The sequence below is a fragment of the Nestor notabilis genome, unplaced genomic scaffold (genome assembly GCF_000696875.1).
Source record: "Nestor notabilis isolate BGI_N333 unplaced genomic scaffold, ASM69687v1 scaffold4488, whole genome shotgun sequence".
Classification (NCBI taxonomy): domain Eukaryota; kingdom Metazoa; phylum Chordata; class Aves; order Psittaciformes; family Psittacidae; genus Nestor; species Nestor notabilis.
The window spans coordinates 39,293-66,341 of NW_009940453.1; the positions used below are offsets into that span (position 1 = coordinate 39,293).

Sequence of the window (27,049 nt, forward strand, 5' to 3'; positions counted from 1 at the left end):
AGAACTCAAAGTCCAAAGAGGACAATAACACAGCAAGTCCCTCAAACAGATGCATTAAGGATTTTGTATGTCATCTGGGTGTGACTCATTTTTATAACATCTTCTTGGGGGAGAAGTGGTGCTACTAGGGTAGCTTTGCAGTTCAGCTGACAGTGTATTTCTAAAACCTTTAGAGAAGTGCATTCCCTTCCCAGAGGTTCTCTTTTCCTTTTGATATTTTTCTTTTTTTCTTTTTTTTTTTTTTCCCTTCTCTTTGGACTATTAGTTTATTTTTGACTGAGCTTTGATAGATTAACTGCGATTAATCATAGCTGTGGAAATCTAATACTATCTTACTAATCCTCCCCATTTTGGCATCTCATGTGTGTTCTCAACTTGCACTATCCATTTAATTGATCTTGATTAATGTGTGCTGCAATATATATTATAATAAGGTAAATGTTTGTTTGTATCAACTCTAGGCATAACAATACAAATAATAACTTGGAACTTCTTCTTTGAATTCAGTTTGCATTACAGTCATTATTACCTTTTCCTTAATGTGTTGCTGTAACTAGAGCCAAGTATTTTTCAGCTGTGCAATCTGATAGGACGCTCATCAGGAAATGCTGATGTGGGTTGCTTAACTGAGCAGTCAGGGAGGCATTTTTGGCATGTAAGGAAAACCTCCTTCTCTTCTGATGCACAACCCCCATTCCTGGCACCCTTGTCTCTAGCCTGGCGGCAAGCGCACATCGTATCAAGCACCTGGGATAGGAAACCATGGGGAGCTGCCGCTGGCTCTGGAGATATAATTTCTTATTTTGTTGTTTTTCTGGCTCTTGATCTCTTTGCCTCAAGTGCTGCTGCAACTGTGTCCCTTCTCCAGTTCAGCCTAGAAGCACATGTGAGAAAGGCAGGGTTTGGGGTGGGAGGAGGAGAAGGAAGGGTGAGGTGACATGAGGCAGTGTATGTGACAGCAGGGTGAGAGTTCATCCTTCTCCCTCCTTCTTATATCTTCCAGCTCCCATATGTACCCTTATTTTCCCTTTTGCTCCTCATAGCTACCAGCTGCTCTGCAGCAGGGGTGTCAGCGCTGTCGTGAGGGAAAGGAGGAGCTTGCCATAAAGAAGGTTGCCCTAAGTCAGACTACTTGCATGTTTTACGTGATGACTGACAGGCGTTTAATTTGATCTTATCTTGGTCCTGAAGCTGTCATTCTCACCCTAAAGAATGGAGTAATTTTAAACCATTCTGGAAAGCTGTATGAAATCTGGAGCAGAAGAGCTAAAAATCTTTCTGTGGTCGCTTTAGTGATACATTGAAACAAAATCCTTAGTAACTGAGACTTTTTTAAATACTGAGTAAGTTGAACTTAAAAAGCTTTCTGGACACTGGTTACAATACCATGCATTAGCTCCTATTTTTACTGCTTATAAAAGACAAAACTACGTGGGACCACTCCACTGCCACATTTTTACATTGGTTGTTCATTAAGGCTGGTGAAAACAGCCACTGCACATAGTTCTGTTCATTAATCACCTTAAATGAGCTTAACCTTGTAAGGTTTAACCTTTCATTACATCTACCTGCTGTCTGTAGCTGTTTCTCTTTTGGAGAAATTACCTAAAGCCACTCAGGAATTGCGTAGTGTGAGATACGCTTCCAGGACAATCCCAAGAGGACATTAGACTGAAGATAATGACTTATCCAGTGTTCCTTTCAGCAGCTTGGTTGCCTCTCATTCAGGTTGTATTTATTCTTGCTCTTTAGATAGTTTTCTTTTTACACAGTCGACTAATTCAGGTTAAACCAGATCTTGGGTTGCTGTGAAACTTGGTGTTAGGATCCTCAACCCATGATGCCAGTGGGACAGCCATACCACCATTTTGTGTTTTCTTATTGTACTGCTCCTTGCGATGGGGAGTATTGTGGTTCCCATTTTCATGTAATCAGATTAGGGTTGAGCTTTTGTCATGCAGCAACCCTGGTTTTGGTATTCAGGTTGCATCTTTGGTTTCTAATGTGCCTGAAAGATGATGGGGTTTGATCCACTGAGATGGGTCATGGAATCACTTGGCACTTGCCTGGCGACTTTCTCAGTGTGGTAGGTTCCACAAAGGGTCCATTTATGCCTTGCAAAAAGGGCAGCAATGCTGCTGCTTTAGCACTTTTCTAGAGGGTAGGTGGCTCTAGATACAGTCTCTACACTCTGTCAGCATGTAATTCTGTACACAGGTCCTTTTCTTAGTCTTAGATTTTCTTGCCTCTCCTACCTTCTTCCTGAGATTCTCCTGCAGGTTACTGATGATGCTTCTGCCTGCCACCCCAAGAAAACTGTACTACAAGGTCTGCCATGAACCGTAGAGAGGATCTGATCGAGTCCCTATCAGTGGACATGCCTACATGAGATTTCATACTGTGGTATTTAAAGATGGGTCTGTTTCTGATTACTTTGTAGTCTCATTTTTGCAACATTTGTCACACCCACAATATGGCCAGCAGTTTCTTGTTACGGAAAAGCTTATATTCAAGAAATACCTGTTTAAGATAATAGTTTGATAGTATCTATCTGAGAATGAGAAATAGGTCTTATTGTAAATGTAGGAAGAGGTGGTGCTCTAAGGAATGCATGTAATAAAGGGAGATACAATAAGTGAATGCAGAGGACGGGGATGTTCAAGGATGAGGCATTCTTCTGAGGTAACAATAGGAATAACCTGAGAGTTACAAATCATTTTGAGCCCTTTAAAAAGTTGTTTTCACAATCCCTGAGCAAGCTGTAATTCTCTGTGCTCCATAGTAGCTCTGCATGAAACCTCACCTTGAGCTTGACTATAAGGAAAGAAAAAAGGCTTTCTTCACATAGTTCTAAGGAGTATTGAGACTTTTGTTCCTGTTTTGCCATTCTAACCATTACAGAGAACACATCCTGCTATCTGTATAAGCCTCTCCCCTACTGAGTGTTTTCATGTATGACCATGATTTTTTTCTTTTGAAAAAGAGAGTATTCAAGTCATTGAGGCATTGCTGAGAAGATAGCAAAAACAGATACATGCATTAACACTGAAAGCTGTAGTATTCCTATGATGTGGGGCATTAATGATGAACGACTTCTTTTCTCTACGCAACTGTTAAAACACAAGGCTAAAGAGCATGACTCTGTCCTGACTTCTCCTGTCTCTTTCCTTGACTGCATGCTGTCCTTGGTTCAAAGGGAGATGTTGAGGAACACCTGCTTCCCACCCTGTTTTTCATCTGCTTTTAGGAAGCAGGAGCAGAAGGACTAAGCCTTCTCAGACTGTGACCCAGAACCTGGTTCTCTTAAGCTCATAACAGAGCTTAAATGTTTCTGGCCCCAGATGAAGACGGCAGTCAACATGCATGGGAACTATTACTTAACTGTTTATGTCTTCCTTCTCTATGATCATTCTGTCATCAGCAGGCATCTGTCTGTTCCTTTGTCATGCTGATTGCTTAAACTTTGTAACAGAAGTTATATTCAGTCCTTCAGAGCATGAGCTTGTGCTTTCTACTGTGGAAACTTAGAGGTTAATCCATTCTTCTAAGTCATCCTGTTCTTCCGAAGTTGCTTTGTCCGCCTTTTATTGTTATTGCCTCCTGACATGGTGGCATCAGAACAATTCTTTTTACTTAATTTATGAAGTGATACTAAATACTTATCATGTGCAGACAGATTCAATGTAGAAAATATTGTACTTCTGTCTAAAAAGCAGTAATTTGTCGGAGGACAACATGTATTGCATGAATCCTTGTTGTATTTATTTTATTTTTCCAGTTACTTTTAACAATTTGAAGAAGTGAGGCTTTGTAAGCAACTGGTTGAAGCCAGCATGGCTGCCTAAATATACCGGTTTATCCAGATACCTTCTTTGTCTTGTTTTACCCCTGTCTACAGCATTTATTGTTCTCCAGTCATTATATGTAAAAGTACCATTTAATGTTTTAATAGAAATCCTGGAAATCAGAACCTTCAAGACTTCTAGGCTGGAGCTTCCTTGGTCCAGCTAACCCCAGAATATTCTGAGTTCTTTGTGTCTCCCTTCTATCTTGGATGCAAATTCTAGTGTCTGTGCCTTTTTCTCCATTGCCGTCACTCACTGGTTTTTTGAATGCTGATGGGCAATATGTGAGTGTTCACATGGCCTGGCTTTGGCCTGGTTTGGAAGCCAAGGCTTCGGGTGCAATGTGGGCTGCCTCTAGAGGGCATTCATTACCTGATGGCTGCCTAATTCAAGTGCTCCTTCCAGCCATGCCTTTCCCCTTTTATTGGCTAAAGAGAGGACTATGTAGATGTCCACATTTAAGCCTGACTGGTATGCTCTATATTAGGTGGTGTCAATGCTTCTTGTACAGTTAGTTACTTGAATGCTCTCCAGTTTTCTGCGTATTGCACCTCTTTTAACGCTTATTTATACAGCTAAAGAACTTTAGTGTTTTGTGTATCTTCTGGTGTAATTTTATTTCCTTTTCACTCTTCTCGGCTTTATTTGTAACAGTTACCACTTTAACCCTATGCTTCAGTGTCTGTGCTCTAGCTTAGTTTTCATTCTTTACAAGTCTTATGTTTCCTTCTTAGGTGGTTAATTCATATAGTAGGTTGAGGCTCTTAACTTGAAAGCTTTTATCCCTTTCCTTGGATTGTGCATTCCAGTTAACACTTTTCATTAATGGAGTATGCCACGTTTTCTTTTTTCTATATTCAGGTTCTTGAGCTACTCCCGTCCTACTTTAGTTTACCAACCACCTTCTTTACATAACCCCCTTTTGCAGCTGAGATCAAGAACCTTCATTATTGGCTGTCTTGTGTTCTTCAGTTGATTTATTGCAATGAAGGATATTTACTTTCACCAACTTTTCTTCACTGCTTGTGCAAACTAGTGCTTGAAAGATCATGTAGAAATCTCTAGGAATATCTGACAGCAGAATTTTTCTGTAATCAAAGCCTGGGAAATTAGTCTCCTGAAATGAAATCTATTGCTCTACTTGCAGGAAGAAACTCTTTTCTCTCAGGTATTTAGAGGATAAATTTTTGGAGTATGTTTCATGATATGCCCCCAAGCCATCTAACATAATGAGAGGAGGAAGTACTGTAATGACCTCAGAAGCATATTTCCTGCTATACAGTCATGTTTGATGAAGTCATAAAACCTGCCTGCCATTCAGTTATCCATGCAAACATCTTATTTTTGTCTGAATTGCTCTTGCTGTGTTTCAGAACAGATGAGTTCATTCAGAAGACGATCCGTGGAAAGTTTGCTCACTGCACAGTGCTGACCATTGCACACCGCTTGAACACCATTATTGACAGTGATAGGATTATGGTAAGACAGTTAACTGCTTAAATTATTTAATTTTTTTCCTTTTTCTTTTCCCTGAAGAAGAATAATGTTATTGACTCTTTCTTCTTAATTTTTATCCAAAAGTGGGCAAAAGTTTAAGTTGTTCTTTAGACTTATCCTAGTTAACCTAGTTACCCTAGTTATTGTGATTGGCAACTCATAAAACCTATCATAGAAGTAATGACCTGAAAAGACTTCTTACATTGTCTGGCCCTGTGGTTTCCTACCTGCGAGGCATGAACCCATTGCAGGTGAGGCACGGTAGCAGACCCGAGCCAGTCATAAACTTTGCCACCACTAGGAGACTGTGAAGACACACACGCCCAAGAGGCTCTGGACAGAGTCAGCTGGATTCGGTCAGGTTTATTAATTCAGTCTCGGTGGGCTGAGGGAGGCAGTGACAATAGTTAGTGGTGTGGGATGTGTGAGGAGGAAGTGGTAGAGGTTCTGGGGCAGGAGGCATGGAGGTAAGGAGGCAGCAGCTGCCCTGGGGCAAGGGTGGTGGTGGGAGAAGTGGAACTAGACTGGTGAGGTAACAAACAGGGCCAGCTTTCTAAAGCAAGGTTCAGACAGAAAAGATGAAGCATCACCAATGCAACAGCCTCTGCCATCTTTGTTTCCAACAGAGCAGCAATAGACTTTGCCACTGTGAAATACCTTCTCTGCCATTTTGTCTGCCCCACAATGCATTGCACACACATAGAAATTAGGAAATACTTGCAGATTATTTTAATAAAGGCAGTGGTCTTCCCTAGGCTCTCAGGAGATGAGGCTGGTCTGTGTCCTTGAAATGATGTGCAGCCTGCAGTTTTGCAATTTTCTGCAGTAGGAACAGGAGCCCTTTGCAAGCATTTTCTTCACAGCCAGTTAATGAAGTAGCTGACAGCGGGCAAACCGTGTTCATGAGTGGAACTCAAATTTAACTGGGCTTCAATCAGAAATTACCCTTCACCTCTCAGTGGTAACTTTAAAAAATTACTTTCTTCAACTTTTGCTTTGTGAAAATGAAGCACATTAATTCTTTCAAATTTTTTACTGGATGCTCAAAACATTTTAAAATCTGTGATTGAGTTACAGTGGTTGCCTGAAGTACACAAAATGAAACAATTTGATCTATTGAGGTGAGTGGTGTTCTGAGCAGCAGAATAGGTTGTGAACTGAGTGATGACAGTTTACTTACAAAGAGAGAAACCAGCAGAACTGCCGTAAGTAGTCATATAATTGCAAGCATTTAGCGTATAATAAATAAATATTTTCTTCACTGGTGAATACCTCCCCACAGGTCTAATGGATATGTTGGTGTTTTCTACAGCTAAGTGAACAAAAGATTTGTGAGGAAACAACTGTGACCTAATTAATAGCTGTGTGTGTTTGTTAGCTGTCCAAAGGGATTTCTGTGGGTTTTGGTTCATTAACTACCATTAGCATGTTATGCACAGAATGCTCTTTCCATGAAGATGTTTTCATGGGTTTACCTTTAATACACAGTTGAAATGAAAACTAAATGTTTTGTCTACTTTTTTGCCAAAAATCATTGGAACAAAGCACAGAAATTGCCCTTCTCCCCAAATTGACCAGTATTATTACCAAATGTATAGCTACACTACTGCATTTTTAAAGTCTGTACATCATTATTAACATAATGTGGTTTCAGTTTAGCCACTCTTCAGTTTTCTTGTTTCCTAAAAGTGCATTTATGCTCATACATTGTCTAATACAGTCTTTTCTGAATGCCTTTGACCTCTTTAGAGCATTAAAGAAAAGATTTGCAAGATTATGTGCCTTTTAGTCTGCAGTCATTAGTAACTCTTAAATATTTTTCACGTTTTCACATTGTTCCACTTTGATCTTAACAGATACCTGTAATTTTGGAGGGAAAAAGGAGGGTGATAAGACTGTGTCTGGACAAATCAGAAATATGATCACATATTTCGAGTGATCAGTTATGGCACATGTGCTTTTGTTACACTTTTAATTACTTGAGTTTACTCAGGCATGTAACTCCTAGTGGGAATATAGCAGAATTTTGGAAGAATAAGAAAAATACGTGTTAAAAATTGCAAGGATAAAGAATAGAAGACTTAACTATTAATGAGTGCCTTAACAATAAAAAGAGCATTCATGGAAAAAGTAATCATTTACTTAAGTATCACAAAAATTGAGAACACTCAGCTGAAGAAAGCTTTCAGTGTATTTTAAAATTTGGTTAGTCAATAATGTGTTTTAGTAATTCACAAATTTAACTTGACGCAGATTCTTTTTTAAGAGCAGAAGTGCACAAACTGAAGTGCATTGTTCTTCCATTACTTGGTATGATTAAAAAACCTGGATTTGTTTCTTCTTCAGCTGAGACCTCTAGTGCAATAATACCTTCATTATATATTATGATTCATTATAAGCCATCCCAAATCTCTGTTGTTTGCTATCACGGTAAGTTTGTTAGGAAGCTAGGGAAGAAGAACAAAGATGGAGCCTGGCAGTTGGGATATTAACAACTGTCTTTTGACAAATAATGAGAAATGAGTCCAAGCCCATTCCTGAATAAGCATACATAAGCTGAACAGAAACTAGGGTTTCCTTCCCTTCCCATAAAATGAGATTGAAAGGAACCTCAGGAGGTCCCTAGTCTAACCTCCTGCTCAAAGCAAGGTCAGCACTAATTTCAGATGAGGTTGCTCGGGGCTTTTTCCTGTTGGGTCTTGAAGACATTGAAAGTTGGAGATTCCGCAGTCTCTGCGGGCAGTCTGCCCCACTGCTTAATTTTTTGCCATGAAATCTGTGGTTTTTTCCTTCTACCCAGTTGAAGCCTCCCTTCAGTTTATGGCAGTTGTTTCTCATTTTCCGCTGTGTATTTCACTAAAGACCCTGCTTTTGTCCTGTCAGTAAGTTCCTTGTAGGTATGGGAAGATTGCTGTTAAAGTCCCCTGAAGCCATCTGTTCTCCAGGATGAAAAAGCCCTGCTCTGTCAGCCTCTCCTCATAGGTCAAGTGCTCCAGTCCACTGTCCACACTGCTGTCACTCTTTCAAACTTGCTTCAATTTACCCTCATCTTTCTTGTATTGAGGGATCAAAACTGGTCACCATATTCCAGATCTGATCTGATGAGCACTGAATAAAGCAATTTCCTTGATCTGCCCTCCTGTTTACCCATGGCAGACTGCTTGACTTGTTAACTTAGTCAACACCAGGACCCCACCTCCTTTTCAGCACAGCGGATGCCCAGGCAGTTAATCCCCAACTGGTACTGATGCAGGGGGTCAGTCAATTCCAGATCAGGATTTTGCTTCTGTCTGTCATTGCTGAGTGTCATGAAGTTCATGCTGACCTATTCTTTTAGCCTGTCTAGGTCGAAATAGCTTTGAATGTCGTGGAATCATAGAATGATTAGGGTTGGAAAGGACCTTAAGATCATATAGTTCCAACCCTTTGCCATGGGCAGGGACACCTCGCACTAAACCATGTGACATGTCAACCCTATCTTAAGTGTATTGACTGTAATCTCAGGTTTGGTGTTGTACACAAGTTTTTGATTTAATTCAGTTTAATTTCTGGCTAAAACAGAACTTTCCAAAAAGAAATTATTCAACTTTATGTTTAATCCAAACATTAAAGAAAAAAAAAAAACAAAACAAAAAACAGAACAGAAAATAATTTTGAGAAAGACATGAGAAAATATCAAGTTGGATGAGTATGGAAATAGGAACTGAACGTGAACTGTTGCATGTCTGCTCACACCCATCGTAATAACTGGTTCTATTTTAAAAGAGAAGAAAAGCCTACTGGAAGAGGAAAAAAAAAGGAAGAACAGAATACATTTTATACAACTGTAGACAAATCTGGCCTCAGGAGTTGTTTTAATTCTCGTTTGTTCCATTCCCAAAACCATACCTCTGGTTTCATAATCCAGGTCACGCCTTAAGAGTATTTCCATTATATCTATGTTAGTGATAAACACATTTTATCAGAACTTCAAACGCTTAAAATCATTGAGGGAAGAGCTGTATTGTGTAACGTGATACTCTCTAACCCAATCACCTCAATGAGTAATACTGCATTGCACTTGCATAGGACCTTTCATCTGGAAATTGTAACGCTCTTTATAAACATTAATTAATTAAACTTCAAACACCTGGGTGAGATAGGGAAGTATCCATACAATCTTTGGAACCAAAGTTGGAAAGACTTGTTAAGTCAGACCATCAAATAATACTACCATAAAATTATAATCCAGCGGTTTTCAAACTCCTTCCCTCCCCCCCCACCTTCCCTCTGTGCTGCTCCAGTGTCTCATAGGACATCTTCTCATTCCTTTTTCATTAGTTTGAGAACTCGGGTTGTAACTCCTCCCATAAGGTGTGCTAGCAGTACCCGTTTTTAGCTCTTTGGCACAAGCAGCCACCCTGCTCCCCCTAGCAGAAGGGGAGGATGGTGTAAATGCTGAAGATGCCTCTTTTGTGGTGGCAAATCCTGGCAGAACCTCATCTCAGTCTTGTTTCACTGGCATCTCATTCCATGTAGCTTCCCCACCGCCACAACAGCTGCTTCTCTGTCCTGTCCTCACCTTAGAGGGCAAGGGCCTTTTACATAAATTGCCTCTGCAGCCAGGAGGCACCACGCCCAAGACTTCCAGTGGTATCTCATAAAATCCCCATCACCCACTCCTCCCCCTCCTATCTGCTTCCTTCTCCAGCTTGAGGAATACTTCTTAGAAACTGTAAGGGGAAACAGAAGCATACAGAAGTTGAGGCTCATCCAGCAACATAGTGGATCAGTAGCAAATTAAGTATATGCATCTGGCAAGAGCCTGATGGCAGTTGTTTGCTCTATATGCTATGCCATGGTATTTCTGTAGGAAAGCCACAGAGCAGTCAAAACTTGTGCGTTTTCCAATGATGAGGATGTTTCTCCACAGAGACTTTTCCTATCAGTGCAATACCTCTTTGAAATGGAAACTCTTTATGCAAGCAGAACTTGATCTAGTAATTAAAAACTGACATTCAAATAGGAAGTTTTTGATGAAGAGAATCACGGGAAGAGATTTGATTTATTTATGGGAAAACCTGTTGTGGTTACATTCTGAAATGAGTAATATTCAGGGTAACAATACAATGTACTTCACAGCCAGGCTTGAGTTGTTTTTTTGGTCAGTAGAGAATGACTTCCCACATCTTTCCGGTAAGCCTCCCTTGTTCAGTTGCTCTCATGTTTCTGACATTACGTTTACCGTGGTGGAACATCTAAGCCTCATAAATCAGGCACCGTGTGTCATGCACTGTAGACATCTATCTTCAGCAGGGCAATCAGTCCACCAAGAGGAGGTGTAAACATCTTGAAACCAAATGGAAAACGCTGGGGAGAGATCCAGGCAGTTTGCATGGTGAAAGGGGAGTCACCTACTGCTAGACAGAAAATGCTATGCAGTAAACAGGGTCTGAGTGCTTGTCTCTGTATGGAGTTCTGGTATCAGACCCAGTATTACACCTTACTGTCCGTCCATCCAGTTGGAGATGGGGCAATGGTGTTATCAGATCCCTAAGCAAACACGATAGTGATGGCAGTGCTGCCCTTCCTTAGCATGGGGATGACGGCATTCTTCCAGGAATTGTGGGAATATGCGTTCTATATTGTCTTCTGTCTGAGGAGGTCTGGATGCAGTGCTCCCTGTTCCCTGGAAGGTGCCGTACCCACCAGTGTACACACAGCAATCAGGTTAAGGCCAGTCTCCACCCTTCCTTTTGAAGCCTTGTGCTGCCAGAAATGCAAGAGTCATGGAGCTAGAGGGAGAATCAGTGTGAGGGAGTCCGAATGGAGCCCAGTGAGAAGCAGAGCTCTTGAAGGAGTGGGGAGCCACAGCTGACCTACTGAAACATTCATGTGAGCTTTTGCTGCTGTGGCCCAGCTTCAGATGGAGTTGTGGAGAATGTAGGAAGGTGGTGGTAGTGCACTTAAATTAGCAATACAGACTTAAAGCTGTTAAGTGCTGTGGTCTATTGGCTCTTCCTTTGGTAGCTTTTTTTTGCCACTTACTTAAATATTGCTGCTGAAAAATGAGTATATTTTACAGTAAATCTTACACATTCTGTTTAGGGGGGATTATGTAAGTCACGACATACAGAAACGTGTAGTCCTAGTTGTTGACCAGTTCTTTGTGAAGACTGTGTGTGTTAATTCTAGTGTTGACTCTCTCAAGTATGTATGTGTAGGACTGTTTTCTTGATGGAGAGCTACCTGTTGACAGATACAGGCCCTCAAGTGCATAAGATAGCTAAGAGAGGTCAGTTGACAAGACCATACATTTTTCTGGAACCTGGGATGGCAAAACATGAAACATTGTGAAGAGTAGAAATAATTAGGTTTGCATTCAGAACTGTTGTTCAGACCTTCAAAACTCTGAAGTGGGAGAACAGCAAGGGTATAAAATGGTTTGGCTTTTTTTTTTTTGTTCTTTAACACAGAGCTGAAAGGGTTTTTGACCTTGTATTAGCCCAGTGTTCAGGGCATAGAAAAATATTATTGTATATTATACTTGCGCTATTTAAATCTGTTCTGTTAAAAGAATTTAAAGGAACTTAATGGATTGTAGTAGCTTGAATCATAGAATAGTTTGGGTTGGAAAGGACCTTAAGATCATCTAATTTCAACCCCCTTGCCTTGGAAGGAACGCCTCACACTAGACTCTCTCGCTCAAGGCTCTGTCCAGCCTGGCTTTGAATGCTGCCAGGGATGGAGCATTCACAGCTTCCTTGGGCAACCTGCTCCAGTACCTCACCAACCTCACAGTAAAGAACTTTATCCCTATATCCAACCTGAACTTCCCTTGTTTAAGTTTGAACTCATCACCTGTTGTCCTGTCGCTGCAGTCCCTGATGACTAGTCCCTCTCTGGCATCCAAATGAAAGCCAAATTTTAGAAACTGGGTACCTAATTCTTCACAGGTACCTTAAAGTATCTGTGGGTCTGAAACCAGTAATCAATGGTAAAGTAGATACATTCATATTTGTACACCTGCTGTCATTATTCAAAAGGAACAAACACTAATAAAATTCCTTTTTTGACTAAGCTGCTGTCTTGAAAATACGGACTAGGGAATATTAGAACTAAATTTATTTCTATTTATTCAACCTGAATATCACACCTGGCCCAGGTGTCTTTACAATGAGTCAAAATCACAATGAGCTTGAAAAGACACTAGGATTGTTGATTCTCTTTGCCAGTTTTAAGCCACATCTCTCCAAAACATTGGCACCTTTGAGTTCTTAAAAGCTGCTCCCATCTGAAGAGGGCTGCCCAACAAGATTCTTCTTTTGCCTAAATAAAACAACTGATTATTGCAGTAGTACTTCAGCTGGGAGCATTCAAATGAAGAGCTGGATTTGAATTACTGCAGGAAATGAAGCCAATGTTTGATGAACCTTGATCTCTCATTCTGTCAGGCATTAGTGTGTGAATGTGTTTCCATCAGTATAAGGACAGGACAGTTGGACATGGACCTGCTTGAGTGAGTCCAGAGGAGGGCCACAAAGGTGCTCAGAGGGATGGAGCACCTCTACAATGAACAGAGGCTGAGAGAGTTGGGCTTGTTCAGCATGGATAAGAGAAGGCTCTGTGGGGGCTCTAGAGCAGCTTCCAGTACCTAAAGGGGGCCTACAGGAAATCTGCAGAGGGACTTTTTACAAGGGCCTGTGGAGATAGGACAAGGGGGAATGGCTTTAAACTGACAGAGGGGAGATTTAGATTAGAATATTAGGAAGAAATTCTTCACTGTGAGGGTGGTGGGGCACTGGCACAGGCTGCCCAGAGAAGCTGTGGCTGCCCCATCCCTGGCAGTGTTCGAGGCCAGGTTGGACACATGGGCTTGGAGCAACCTGGTCTAGTGGAAGGTGTCAGGGGCACTGTGGCAGGGGTTGGAAACAGGGGGTTCCCTGCCTGTGGCGGGGGGCGGTGGAACTAGATGATCTTTAATGTCCCTTCCAGCCCAAACCATTCTACTAATACATCTGTGGAGAATGATTTTTTTTCCTCTCTCAGAAATAATATATTACTGTTTAAATACAAATTAGCACAGGACTTGCTGGTGGTTGATGCTTTGAACAGAGAGTTTCTGATAAGGTGAAACTGTGTGCGTGGCAGCTGAGCCACAAGTTCATTGGCATCCAAAACTGATAAACAAGAGACATACCTAGTCATTTGCAACAACATTCCTTAACGTCTTGAAAAGTATAATATCCTTGTAGCTTATTTAACTTTGTAAGACCCTCAAAAGCCTTATTAGAGAGTAGAATTTCTGAAACCAAAGTGTATCTTTTATCGTGTCAGGGCCACATTTGAGCTATTCTGCAATCCCAATTGAGAAATGTGGCTTTACTGTGATGGAAACAGTCATTACTGATTGACCAAGGGAGAGTTTTGTCAGCATTAACTGCTGTTGGTAAGAGCTGGCATGAGGTCCCTTTATACTCTCTAAGGCAAAGGTAGAACTTGCACTGGTATATCAGATGTTTTGAGGTGAGGAAACTGAACAATACAAGAGATACCTGCAGTGGCTAGCTAACACGCTTCTTCCCTCCAACAAGATACAGGAGGAATTACTATGGAATGATTATCAGTAGAGTAAGACTCATTACTACATATATAATTGATATTTTTTCCCCACAACATTCCAGCCAGCTTACTGTGGCATGCCATCAGATGGAGAAAAAGAAGGTAGAATTTTAAGCCCCTGGAAGAAAAGTAAAGATAACTCATATGTGAAACATTTTTCAGGCAGTGTTGCATGCTCGATTTTCCCAAAGTTACATCTCAAGAGTAATTTCAGTTTAAAGAAATTCTCTGTTTCTGGTTACAGAACAAAATGACCAAAGTTCCCCCTGTGAAGCAGGGGAAGGTGAGCAGGGGGTGCATGGCAAATCCCAGGGACCAGTGGCAGATTTGGCATTGTTACAACAAAGTTAAGCTCTGCTGAGATGAGGTATTTGGAAAGACTGAAAATAATCATTCGGATTATAAGAAGGTAAATGCCCAAGTGTTCTCTGCTTTGTATGTACATGTGATATATGAAAAGTACATTACGTACACTTGGCACCAAATTTGTCTGGAATCACTGGTAGAGTAATTTGTATAGGAACCCTGAGGAAGCTTGGGCAATGCTTAGATTAAACATGAGGAATGAAAAGAAATAAAAAACCAGAAGACAGCCAAACAAAGCCCCACCACTGAAAAAGAAAAAAAAAAAGGGGTGTGGGGAAGGACACCTTTAAAATGATTCCTGAGTTATGTTTGCAGCCTTTTCAATGTCCTTCAGTGCTCACACACCTGTTTAGATAGGTGGGTACTTATGAATGATTCTTCAGAGAAGTAGGTACATGTTTCTGATCTGTTTTGACAAACTATGATGAGATGTAAGAGACAGAAGAGACATGCTTGTATCTGAGCTCAATGCCAACTGGAGCACAGGCTGTCATCTCTTTCCCACAAATATGTATTGTCTTAGGTAAATATATTCTTTATAATATGATGTAACCAGAAGCATCTCCTGAATATTCTGCTCTTCCCAGGACTTTATTGGAGATCATCTTGATGTATGCTCTCTGAGGAAAACATTCTTCAAAGTTGTACTTCTGGCAGAGTTTTGAACTTTAATAATAATTTTACTGTTTGGTGACGTCTTCTCCAAGTCTAAATTAAATCAGATGTATTCCCTAGGAGATAATTTGCTTGAATTATTTTCCTTTTAAATAGGAAATAGAAACATTTATGATCCACTCTTAAATGTCCTGTTTTCCCTCTGGCTTTATGGTGAAGGTGAATGTGAATAGGAATACTAGTCATTTCTCAGTAATAATTGAAATAAATTCCCATGCCCCCCTCCTCTGTTGTTGGACACTTCCAACCTTGGACTGCTTTTTTTTTTTTTCTCAGAATGTTTTATAGCTATTGTTCTCCTGTTTTGTCTGTTTCTGTTGCTGAAAGTTAGAAAACACAGGATTTAGAACTTCATTTTTTGTGTCTATGGATAGCCATAAATACATGGTATTTGTTACAGCATTTTTAAGGGTACATGTTCTTTCTGTGGATAATGACATTTATTTTGCTTACATTAATCCACAAAGAAGACCTTAAATTCACTTACAAAATGAATGTGTGCTTTGCCTAAGTCCTGTGCAACAGAACCATACAGATTAGTTGCAGGAATTATCAGGGAGAAAAGGTGCTGCTTGTGAAGTCTCTACTGGAAACTGGACTATCTTGATGTAGTATCCTTGTCGTTCATTGTCTCGTTTCTCTCTTTGTGAAATGGATCTCTGTTTTCTTTTTCACCATTTTATGTTTTCCTTTTTGTCTTCCCTCCCCTGCTTTTTTTGTCATTGTTGATACATTAAACTATGAGGCTATGGAATAAAATAATGCAAAGTTTGGGCTGAGGAAGGAGGGAGCCCAGGCAGAGTGGAGGTAGACCCTGGTAGGGTAGATAAGAGGCAAAATGAACAACTATTTTATAGTTGCCAAGTCTTACACAAATTTAGTTCAGCAACATTTTTCTGGCATAGCCAAATAGTCTTTCTGGGCTAGCTAGAGTTAACGTAAACACATTTAAATGGCTAATACTCCATTTTCACATTTGTCTTTGCAGGTTAGGCAAATTCAAATGCTGCTTTTCTGTTTCTCTGTCCTTCCCTGCCATGTTTTTAATCTCGCTCCTTCTATGGTATTTTGTGCCTCTATGTCAAACAAAGTACTGTTCAAAACTGTGTTGCCTTCTACCCAACATGGCACTTATCCTTCTGAAAAGATCACAGCTGCGATAAGCAGGCACTGACTGCCCCAGCCTATTCAACTAGGATGAAACATTAGGTAGAGTAGAATTAAGTGACAGGAGAGGGTTTTACTCAAGAAAGTAGTATCTGAGCCCTGTTTGAATTTAAGATGTATGATTAGTTCTGCTTGAGTAAGGATAATGTGGATAGCTGTAAGTAAAGAGCAGTTTCACCTCATGCAAGGATATGAGCAATTTCCATTGAATAAGAATTTTTCTGCATGCCCTTTTCCTCCCCCTTCCCCCCCACCCCCCCATTTTGTCAGTTTTGTAAATTTTGTACTGTTGGAGTTACTCTTCAACATGTGAAAATCCTGTTGAAGTCATAAGGATGTGGCTACAAAGGCAACAACAGTTCAAACGAGGTAAAAGAAGCTGCCACTGCAGGCGAATCTGGCTCTGGTTTATGTATGACTGACTACTTTGGCTTTATATAGCTTTTTTGTGTTTGTTTTTATTCTACTCTGGGCTGTCTAAGTATTTCACAGGCAGTTAACTCCCACAGAATGATTGCGAGTCTTTATTTGGTGTGTTTTACAAAGAGTCAGACCGAGGAGCTGGAAAGTTGAATGATTTGACCAAAATCCCCCTCTCAGTATGAGTGTTAAAGCCTATAACGAAATCCCAGTCTGATTCAGAGTCACGTGCTCCTGCATGTGTCCTCAGTAATCACCCTGACCATCTGATTTCGCCAGCTACAAGCTTCTCTGGCTTTTCTGTATCAAGTTCCACTGGTACAACTGCCTTGGAACGCATCTGGGTTCAATTCGGTCATATTGTGCAGTGATAAGCGTTGCATGCAGGTTGATCAGAAAATATGTGGCTGGTAAACACCAGATTCCACCTTTCCTGAATGATTAGCTGGCTTTTTGAAGTCCCAATGATTTTAATTTGGCTTGGAGTCAGTGAGTAAGAGTATGCAAAGCCTTAGCCAAAGTACCTATTTATTTATTTAAATTTTATCAGCACATATTTCTTCAAAGAAGAGTACCTATCTCTTTGTCTAAGCGCTTTTTAATAAATGTATAAGTATATAAATGTATAACTACCGAGTGAATCAGCTTGCATTTTCTCCATTGTCTCATAGATGACAGCAGTTAATAGAAACAGTGTTTTTCCTTGGTGAATAGGGATTATGGAGTATTCCTGACTTGTTGGAATGGTGTTGTCTGTTCAGTTTCATTCTTCTTTTTTCATTTCAGTTTTTTTTTTTTTTTAAAGGAACACAGTTTGCTTTCCCTGTGTTTTGTTCTGTCTATTTTCAAAACACAAGTTTGGTTTTATTCATCAAGAAAGGATATGAGCAGATTAATAATTTCTAGCCCCAAATCACTCGCTCTATCTGCTCATCTTCTGGACTTGGCTGTTTAGAACTTGTCAAGGAAAAATAATTTTTCCTTTTTTTCCCCAGGTTCTCTGGAGCAGAATGATTGTCCATGTTTGTGGTTGTTTCACATATTTGCAAAATGGATGCTAAAATTCTAATACACAGTAATATAGATTTTCAAAAACCCTTTGCTTTTTCTATTGTAATTTTTTTACTTGTGAGAGACACATTTAATGCGGATGCTTTTTTGTTTTCTTTCTTAAGGAGTGGTTGCATAATCTAATGCTACGCTGAAAAATACTTATTCAAGGCACCAGAAACATCCTGTTTAATGCTTATGTTGAACTGTATATGGTAAATTAATTTATTGCATTTTTAAGGAAGCTGTCCTTAACTGTGATATACTGGAGTATTTAAAAGATTGCAATTAAAGTTGCCATTAATCCTTGAATATTCACATTATATAGGATAGGATTAAGTACACTGAAAAATTAACATGTGTGCAAGTATACCTTTGCAGGTGAAATACTGTGTCTGTTGTGTATTGTGAGACACTGACACAGGTTGCCCAAAGAAGCTGTGGTTGCCCCATCCCTGGCAGTGTTCAAGGCCAGGCTGGATGGGGCTTGAGCAACCTGGTCTAGTGGCAGGTGTCCCTGCGCATCGCAGAGGGTTGGAACTAGATGAGCTTTAAGGTCACTGCCAACACAGACCATTCTGTGATTCTGTGATGATATTTTCAAATTTTCCCATGAGCACTTTCTTCAGCTATGTACTAAACAGTACTGGACTTCAGCTGTATACCAAACAGTGCTGGAAATGGTTTGCAAAGGAAAATCATGGTGTAAGTTGGGTGCTCTAAGATACAAGCTTTTAAAAATAGAAGGTAACTCCTCATAGGTTTCTGTGCGTACAATTTATAAAATGAGATTAAATTATGCTGCTGCTGTTGGCGGAGTTATTTTCCATTCGAATGCTACGTACTTAACTGAACCGTAGGAGAAGGAGCAGGCGCCTTTCCCGCAGTACTGGGTCCCTGGTGTCAAACTTGAGTCGAATGCGATCGTGCGTGTGATTTTTCACACCAGTGCAGGTGAAGGGATGGGCTCAACTGTCCTGCTTCGCTGCAGGTTTTGTTGTTAACAGGGGACCAGGCCACCTGGAGATCCCCATGGCCATGGGGATGTTTTGTTTCAAGGACTCACACAGGCAACATGCAGGATTGATAGTTTCCTCACAAGGCTTTGAATTTGTCTCCAAACTTATTGGAGTTTCTTCTTTCAAACAGACGTTTGCAGACTATTTTTGTAATTTTGGAAGTTGTCCTCATAATCCCTTTTACTAATTTCTTTCCTGAAATCAACAGCTCTAGTTTTTTAGATCTTTTTTTTTTTCTTTTAAGTATGTAGACCATAGTCATGGCTAGGGTTATGAGTCCTTGAAGTCCCTCTGTTGTGGCAATATCTTTTTCAATAGTGTGCCATGTGTATTCAGTTTTTTATCTCTATAAGAACAAAAATACTTTCTGAATTACACTGGTTTCTCACATAAATACTTTTTCTTTTTTTCTGTTTTTTACACAACTGCTCCAGCACATGGACTAAAGTAGTGAACTTGTAGACTGATACCCAAATCTCTTTCTTGAGTAAATACCATTAATTTATAAGCCAGTTAAGTATTCGAGTGCATTGCATTTGTCAATATTGACTTTTTCCTGCTACTATGTTTCTTACTCTCTTAGGTTAGTTAAGTGTATCTGAATCTCCTCTGGTCTAGACTTACCTGCACATTTTTGTGTCATTTGCAGGTTTGTAGCTTTTCTGGTAACTCCTTTTTCTAATGACTAACACATACGTAGCTACCGTGTATGCCAGAACAATGTGATTCCCACCAGTTCCTACCTGTTCAGCTTTCCACAAAGAAAAATGTAGTTTATTTCTAATCTCCGTTTTCTGTCCAGGTTCTTGAGAAATTTTTATCCCTTCTAACACAGCTGTCTAGTTACACCAAATGCCTTTCTGGAAATCCATATAAACCATTTCTTCTTTATTTTTCTTATGTTGCATTAAGAATTGTATCAGATTTGTGAGATACAATTTACGTTTCCTGAAACTGCGGAGAACAAATTCTACCTGTGATCTGTGTGTCTTCTTGTGTTTTAATGATTATTTAAACTAAATTGCTGTCTTACCTCAAAATATATATGCTAGTCTAAAAGTTCCCTGAATGAATCCCGTAAGGCTTTTCAACGTGTAAGTGCAACATTCACCACCGTGTAGTCCTTAAATAGAGTCACTACTGTAAGAATATTTTCTTAGGGGTTCAGTCAGCTTATTCTTAATTTTTTCTAATATTTTTGACTGTATATATCCCCTGTGGCTTACTGACTTAATGCCTTTTTAGTTTCTCTGTTATTTTTTTCCTTCTCCCTTCCTGTCTTTTGGGTACCTATGTCCTTGGTGGCATCTCATCTTTTTTTATGTAGAAACAATAGGTTCAGGGTAAGTTTCTTTGTAATATGTAGTTGGCAAAAACTGATGCAATAAATTGTTTATCTTTTGAGCAACACCCTCATTTTCTTTAATTACATCTTCACCTCCTCTAATCCAAAAGACCTATTTATTCTTCCTTAACCGTCTTGGTGGTTATTGCGTGGTTTTTACCCACAGGTGTTTACTTCAGAGCCCATTTTAGGCCTTTGTTTCTTTCTTACACAATGAATCTTATAATCTGCTTTGTTGGCTTCACAAACATTGTATTTCCATATTCTGCATAACTTTGCATTGGATTCCTATAGGTGGAATGGCTGTAGGGCACTCTAAAATCGTACAACAGGTCTATAAACTGAGAAAGTGCTGTGCTGGTTTGAAGAGGACATATTTCATTTTCAGGATGCAAAATTCACCTTAGCACTTGAAGTGCATACATTCCCCCCTTGCTTGCAGTCTCTAACATTAGGTTTTGAATTTCTTATGTTAATACATTGGTTTCTTCTGATTTAACAGGTTTTAGATGCAGGAAGACTGAAAGAATATGGCGAACCTTACATTTTGCTGCAAGAACAAGATGGCTTGTTTTACAAAATGGTGCAACAAGTGGGCAAGACTGAAGCGGCTTCTCTGATTGAAACAGCAAAACGGGTAATTTTAGAAGAAGGGATAATTAAGTTTGTCTCTGCAGATTGTTTATCTCAAGTTTGCATGTTCAGTGTTATAATAAGCTTTGCACCAAAGAATCTGTTGGCTTTGAAAGGCAAAGCCGTCATTTTCCATGCTTTTTTTAGTGGGATACACACAGACTTCCAAATGATAAGTGTATTTATATACCCTGAGTTTACAGTCTGTTTGCATTTCTTGCATCCTTCTGTATGTACACAAAACAGTAAGTGTAAATAGTATATGACATACTCACTTGTGCTGGGCGCTGGTCTTGGAAAAACTGGCCCCAAAAAATGTTAGGGCTGCAAAGTCCAGTATTTATCTGTTATTTCTATATTGTTTGAAAGGGCCCATCAAGTTTTAGTTCGAGGTTCAGCATGTGCATTATATTATGGCCTCTGGGGTGGGAACACGCTCTTACTTTTGTGCTTTCTCTTACATCGTTCTTGTACCCTTGCTCTGTTGTGCACATAGGATGAGCAGAGCTCAATTAAGAAACAGCTGTGAATGTTTTGTTGCCTCCTTGTTCCCTACAAGGCTCTGTGCCTGATTTACTGCTTACTATTCAAATCCTACTCTTGAGTACAGAATTATGAATGTAATTGTGAGCATTCCTCTGGCAATCAAAGTGTTTAAGAAACATCAATGGATTAACTTTCATAATATGCCTTTGAGGTCTCGTATCATCTCCACTTTTCAGATGGAAAGCTGAAGCAGAGATAAGATGATAAAATAGTGACCTGTGATTGATGACTAGCTCTTGGCTTGATTTCTTTTTTTCTTGCTAATTTGCCACACAGGATGTCCAGAGCAAGGTTTTACTTCTCAGTGTCAATGAAGTTTCAGAACTGCTTTAGTTGAGACTGGCAGTGCTCAGTTTGGCAGAGACTGGCTCCATAGTCATGTAACTTTACTTTCAACATGTAAGTGAGGCATGTAGCAACCTAAGAGAGCCTTTTCAAGGGAAGAGGCAAAGGCATATCTCTAGTCCTTGTGGTTTCCTCTCTTCAAGTTGCTGGATGTGTGGAGCAGAGCTAGTGGAACGCAAACTCAAAACTGTTTGAGGAGACCAGTGGATGGGAAGCAACACATAAAGACAGGAAACAAAGTATCAGGTGCTTGGCTATTTCCTAGTAAAAATAGTTACATTTCCAGTAAGTTGGAGGAAAATGAAAAATGGTGCTGTCGGGAAGGCTGCGTGCCTGTGTCTGGATGCTATTTTACTGGACTTTTTGAAGATTCGGGAAGAGGTTTCTGTGCCTGTTCATATCCTTAGAAATTTTTCTAGAGCTGCTGAAACCTGATTTTCTTTTTTTTAAAGAGTTTTTCAAGTGAAGCTTTCTGGCTAAGAGCATACACTATAAATTAAAGTGTGGCACTAACTGCAGAACTGAGGAAACAGCTTTGTCCTTAATTAGGCTGTGTAATGAGTCCTGCTGTCCTCCTCCATTGCTGCAATGTAGCTTCTTATATTTCATTACTAGAAAAGAATGAGTTAGTCATGTTTTTTATGGTATGTGTATGGCAGTTTGGACCTTATGTAAATGATGTTTAAAAGGATAACTTCAAATTCATTGACCAGTGTTTGTCTGTGAAGGGCAGCTTCCTAAGGCTTGATCGTTGGACCGGCAAGAGGTGAGGTTGTCCAGCTGTCATCTTTAGAGATATAGCCATGTCATGCTGTCTCTTCTTCCTTCCCTGCAGCCCTTCTCAATTGCACAATTGCATTCAAAGATAATTCAAAATATATAAAAATAATTGCCTGATGTTACTTGCCCATATAGTCATCTGCAGTTCCCACATCAATGTTATGTGATTTTGTACAGGAAGGGAAGAGATCCAGGAACCAGTCTCTGCTGAAATGTGGTTTGATGAAAAGGTTTGCTAACTCCCAGGCTAGAAGGCAGATACAAGCTTTAGCATCTGCCAAGAATGCAAAGCATGGTTCCTATCCACACTCAGCCCAAAAATATGGGAATCAAGAGACTATCTCCAGTCAGCAGCTACCCAGAAGCACAGACAGTTCTTTCTGTTTGAAGAACTTGGACATTATTTCGAGGTTTTTGTTATTGCTGTCCCTTGTGCTTCATGCATACTTTCAGAGAAGTTGCTTAGTCAGAAGAGCTAATTCCAATGGCTTTTCTTTTAACGCTAGTAAGTCTGTTACATGTATTGCTTTTGGTCTCATACATTCCTCCTGTGGTTACTAAGAACTGTTTTTATGAAGAACAGCTTTTTTTCTGCTGTTGAAAAACAGCATGTTGCACATAAAAAGAAATGGTAATATGACATATATACATATTTTTCAAAAGGCATTACAGTGGGTTGCTAAGTATAATGGTTTGGAATGTGGCCATGCTTTGGCAATGTTTATTTGATTTATTGCATTTTGAGCCTGGATCTTGCGCAGAATGAACTTGTACCAAGAGCTTCTTTCAGTAAGGTGAGACCTTAAATGCATTTCCTGGAACAGTATGGATTCTGCATTTGTCCTTTAAGTATCAGTGAAGGGGGCTGCACGTCTTAAACTGGAAGACTGCTTGGACATGTTCGAAGAAACCTAATTTTCAAGAAGAATCTTGAGGGCATCTTAGCCAAGCATTGCAAGATAGAGCTATTGCTGGAACCTCAGCTCAGGCTTCTGAGTTGATCCAACGCTGCTATTCATGTGTCTTTCTTGGTCACTCAGTATCCCCTTTTTTTGTGCAACTGTCAAAGAAAGCAACGCAGGCACAGCTCAAACTGGAGACTGCCGAGTACGTATTAACTAGCCTGTGAGCCTGACTGCAGTGGAGTTACGCTTGGCATAATGAGACCGTGTTTCTATCTGATCAGTTTACAAGAAGCTGTTAACAAAAAATCCCATGGGAAAGTGGGAAACAGTCACCAAACAGTTAAAAAGCAAAAAAACCTCGCTCAATTATTCAGGTAAACAAAAGTTGGTGTGTTCTCTATGCTCTTGGCAGCATTGAGAGAGGCTTTTCCGCAAGCTTCAGTGGCATCAGGATAGGGCTGGTTTTCTGTCAGTCAGTTTTTTGAGTACTTAGAGGGAAAAATAAGGGTTATTTTATTTTATTTTAAAGCTATGACAGATGTGTAAATATTAAAATACTAGGTGTTATCTCACCTCAGTGATTACTTTTAAAAAGGTTGCAGCTCTGTTGGCAGTGGAAGAGACTTGTATAAAGGCTTGGGCATTTAATATCTTGAGGGATTGGGCTCAGGGGAGGAATTGCAATGAGACAGTTGAAAAGCAGCTGCCGTTTCATTACATCTCTAGTAATGTGCCAAGGTTTTCTATTAACTTTCCATTAAAAAAAAAAAAAAAATCCCATTCAAAAGCTGCACTAAAAGTATGCCAAAGTTTTATGTTTTAAACCAGGAACAGGATGGGAATACACAACTGAGGCTGCTGTCTCTGCAGTGTGTGTGCGGGCAGGCGCCTGATTAACTTTCCTCAGTTGCATCCGATCGTGGCTGGTTACTGAGGAATGCCTTTTAACAGGACTTCCAGTTCCTTTGTTGATTCAAATCAGACCTTAATATTCTTTGAGAGTTGAAACGATGCATATATCCTGCACTAGCGTGTGTGCACAAAAGACGACAGTGGTATTTACAAGAATGTGTTTATAGAATGACTTATTTCTTTTTTATCCCACGTGTCTTAGACATGTATTCATACATATGAAAAGGACATTATTATCAAACTAACTGAACTTTGTTGACAACACTCTCAACTATAAATTGGAGAAATGTTTCATAAGCCATAGTCAAAGCAGTCTGACTGTGAGACCTAACTCGTGACACGTGTCAGCTTCAGAAAGATAGTGTATTTTCTGTTTTTAAAGACTCAAACAAAACTTTTCACATTCCTCTTTGAAAAAATTGCATTTGAAGTCCTTTTTCACCCAAACACATTTTTAGATAAGAGCACAGAAGTCTTGACATTATTTCATTTTGTTATGCGCATCTGTCAAGGAACAGAGATATGATACAGCTACTAAAAACTGATGATTGTGGAACAGTGAAACTTGACAGCATTTCATTTCCTTTATGTTCTGATTATACATTTATCAGGAAACCTGTATCTCTTCTAGTTGAGCTAGAAATTGGTAGAATTCAGGAACTCAAAGGCTTGGCAAAGAACTGTCCTATTATTTGGTATCATCTTACATTTTAGAGAAGTTGCTTGGTTGAGTCATTGTTAAAGCTTTTGCTTCTTCTTTCATTATTGTGGTTCACTATCCAGAGATCACATTTCTATAGGCCCTATAACTGCTCTGCAGCACAAATTAAACGCTGGGATATTTCATACATATACCTTGAAGTTTCAATGGTTGTCAATCATAGTTTGTAAAATATAGGGATTACAACCTGATATTAACATCCAAATCCATTGTGTTCATTTTATGTGTGAAAATGAGAAACCCTTGTGCAGACGCAAGATTTCACTGCTTCTTTGTCATCCTGTTTTTAATTTATCTTCATGTTTTGAGCTAGTAAAATGATTTTACTTATCAGTTTAATGTAAAGTGATAAAACATATCTATTTATCTGAATTACCAGAATTTGAGCAGATCTACAGGTTGTGTGGGATTTTTCTCATGCTTTGTTATAATGGAAGATCATATAACAATTTTACTAATTTTCCGGTGATGCAGAGTTACTGAATGCCACTAACCTGAAGTTCCTTATGGGATTCCTTAAGGACATGCATTTATCTCCAGAAATTTTATTTGAAATTAAAAAGGTGTTTGATGCATAGTTACTCACAGGATCTGATATTTTCCTAGGTGTACTTCAGCAAGAATTACCCTGAAGTTGTTCAGAACGGTCAGCTTGCCACGGACTCCTCCTTGGATCCTTCCTCAGGATTATGCATAAACGAAACTGCACTGTGATTCCTGATACCCGAAACTGTTTTCCATAGAATGTAAACCTTAGATCATCTAAACTCAGTGACAGTGTTTGCAAGTGTCAGCGGGAGAGGAAAGGGAGGGGGGGCGATTCTTTGCACTGGACATCCTTCGTATTTAATACTGAGAAGAACATTTTTACTTTCCCTCTTTAATTTCAGTGCAATATGTTTTCCTTTCCAACTAATTCTGCTTGTATTGCTAAGGAAATTAGGCAGACTGGGTTTTTATTTGAAAGTTATGTGGTAGAGATCTCTTTTATTTAAACAGGTGCAGGACACCTGACAAGTCTAGGGTGTGTATTTGGAGCTTACTAAAAAATTGGAATGTGTCCTTTTTCGGAAATATTTTGAGAGCAAACAAAACTAAATATTTTCAGTGTCACTTTAGCATGACAGCTATGTCTAAACAGCAGATTTGGTAATGTACAACTTAGTTGTCTAGTGCAGCTGTCTTTCTTCCTGTCATAAGTAGCTATGTAGGTTGGTAGAAAAAGGATTGAACAAGCCAAAAATACTTTTTCCTTTTGATAGCAAAAATTACTTTATACTTATTTTTTGATAAATGATTCAAATAATACTGTTCAAGATGAATGTAAATATTAAGTTTTATTTTGCTAAAATCCAAATGCTGAAAAATCAAATCTCAATCTTCCGTACTTTAGAAGAAAATCACCACATTTGCACTGAAAGGATATTTAAATAATTTAACATATATTCCTCTTTTTATCCAGGTTATCAAAGAAAAAAAGGTATTAAAATAACTTGAGGAAATGTTTGAATGACATGTCATTATACCTAAATACCATGCAGTACAAAGTTATCTTCAACACAACACATTGAAATGTATACATTATTTGCATTTATTGTGCCTTAATATTTGTGCCTTCAAGCCAAGCTGTAACTGCAGGGTTCACAACAAATTCATTAACTCTGTGTTAAAAATATGTAACCTTAGTATATTTAAAGTTTTGCATCGGGGTTCTGTTGAACTTGAGCTGTTTGAAGTTACCATCCTACTAGAAGAGGTAGGAAAGTACAACCTGTAGTTTTGAATGGCTGTTGCTGATAGCGAGAGGAATGCAGTGGGAGAGGGAGGTTTGGTATTCATAAGTTACATCCTGATTCAGCAAACAAAGGCACTGTTCCCATGCTTAAAAAGAAAAAAACCAGCGAGTGCTGTGCTGCTTCAGATTTTTTCATGTTTAGTGAGATACCTGCTCTTTGAGGTCCAGTAGAAAATAAATCTGTTCATCTTAACTGTTTAAAGGGCACAGAAGAGACTAAAAGGCAACAGTTCTCTTTGGGACATGGAAAATACTGTGCTTTTTAAAACCTACTGGAGATGCTTGCTATTATCTTTGTAAGAAAGACGAATGTTAACTTGCTCAGTGTTCACCCGGTGGTCTGAAAGTAAGGCAAACACGAATGTTTCTCGTTTCAAGCAGTTCTACCAGCAAGTAACTGATCCAAATACAAAATTACTCTCCTTGT

At 39.4% G+C, this 27,049-nt stretch overlaps 1 protein-coding gene across 1 annotated transcript in view; it reads left to right on the forward strand.

The window, feature by feature from the left end:
* The window catches only part of LOC104410238 (multidrug resistance-associated protein 4-like), a 64,121-nt gene extending 37,815 nt beyond the window's left edge, over positions 1–26,306 (forward strand). Inside the window, exons 10-12 of the mRNA XM_010020348.1 lie at positions 5,219–5,324; positions 20,488–20,622; positions 25,434–26,306. Of these exons, the coding sequence (XP_010018650.1) occupies positions 5,219–5,324; positions 20,488–20,622; positions 25,434–25,541 (349 nt within the window). The 3' untranslated portion in view covers positions 25,542–26,306. The remainder of the gene's footprint in view (positions 1–5,218; positions 5,325–20,487; positions 20,623–25,433) is intronic.
* The last annotated feature ends 743 nt before the right edge of the window (positions 26,307–27,049 follow it).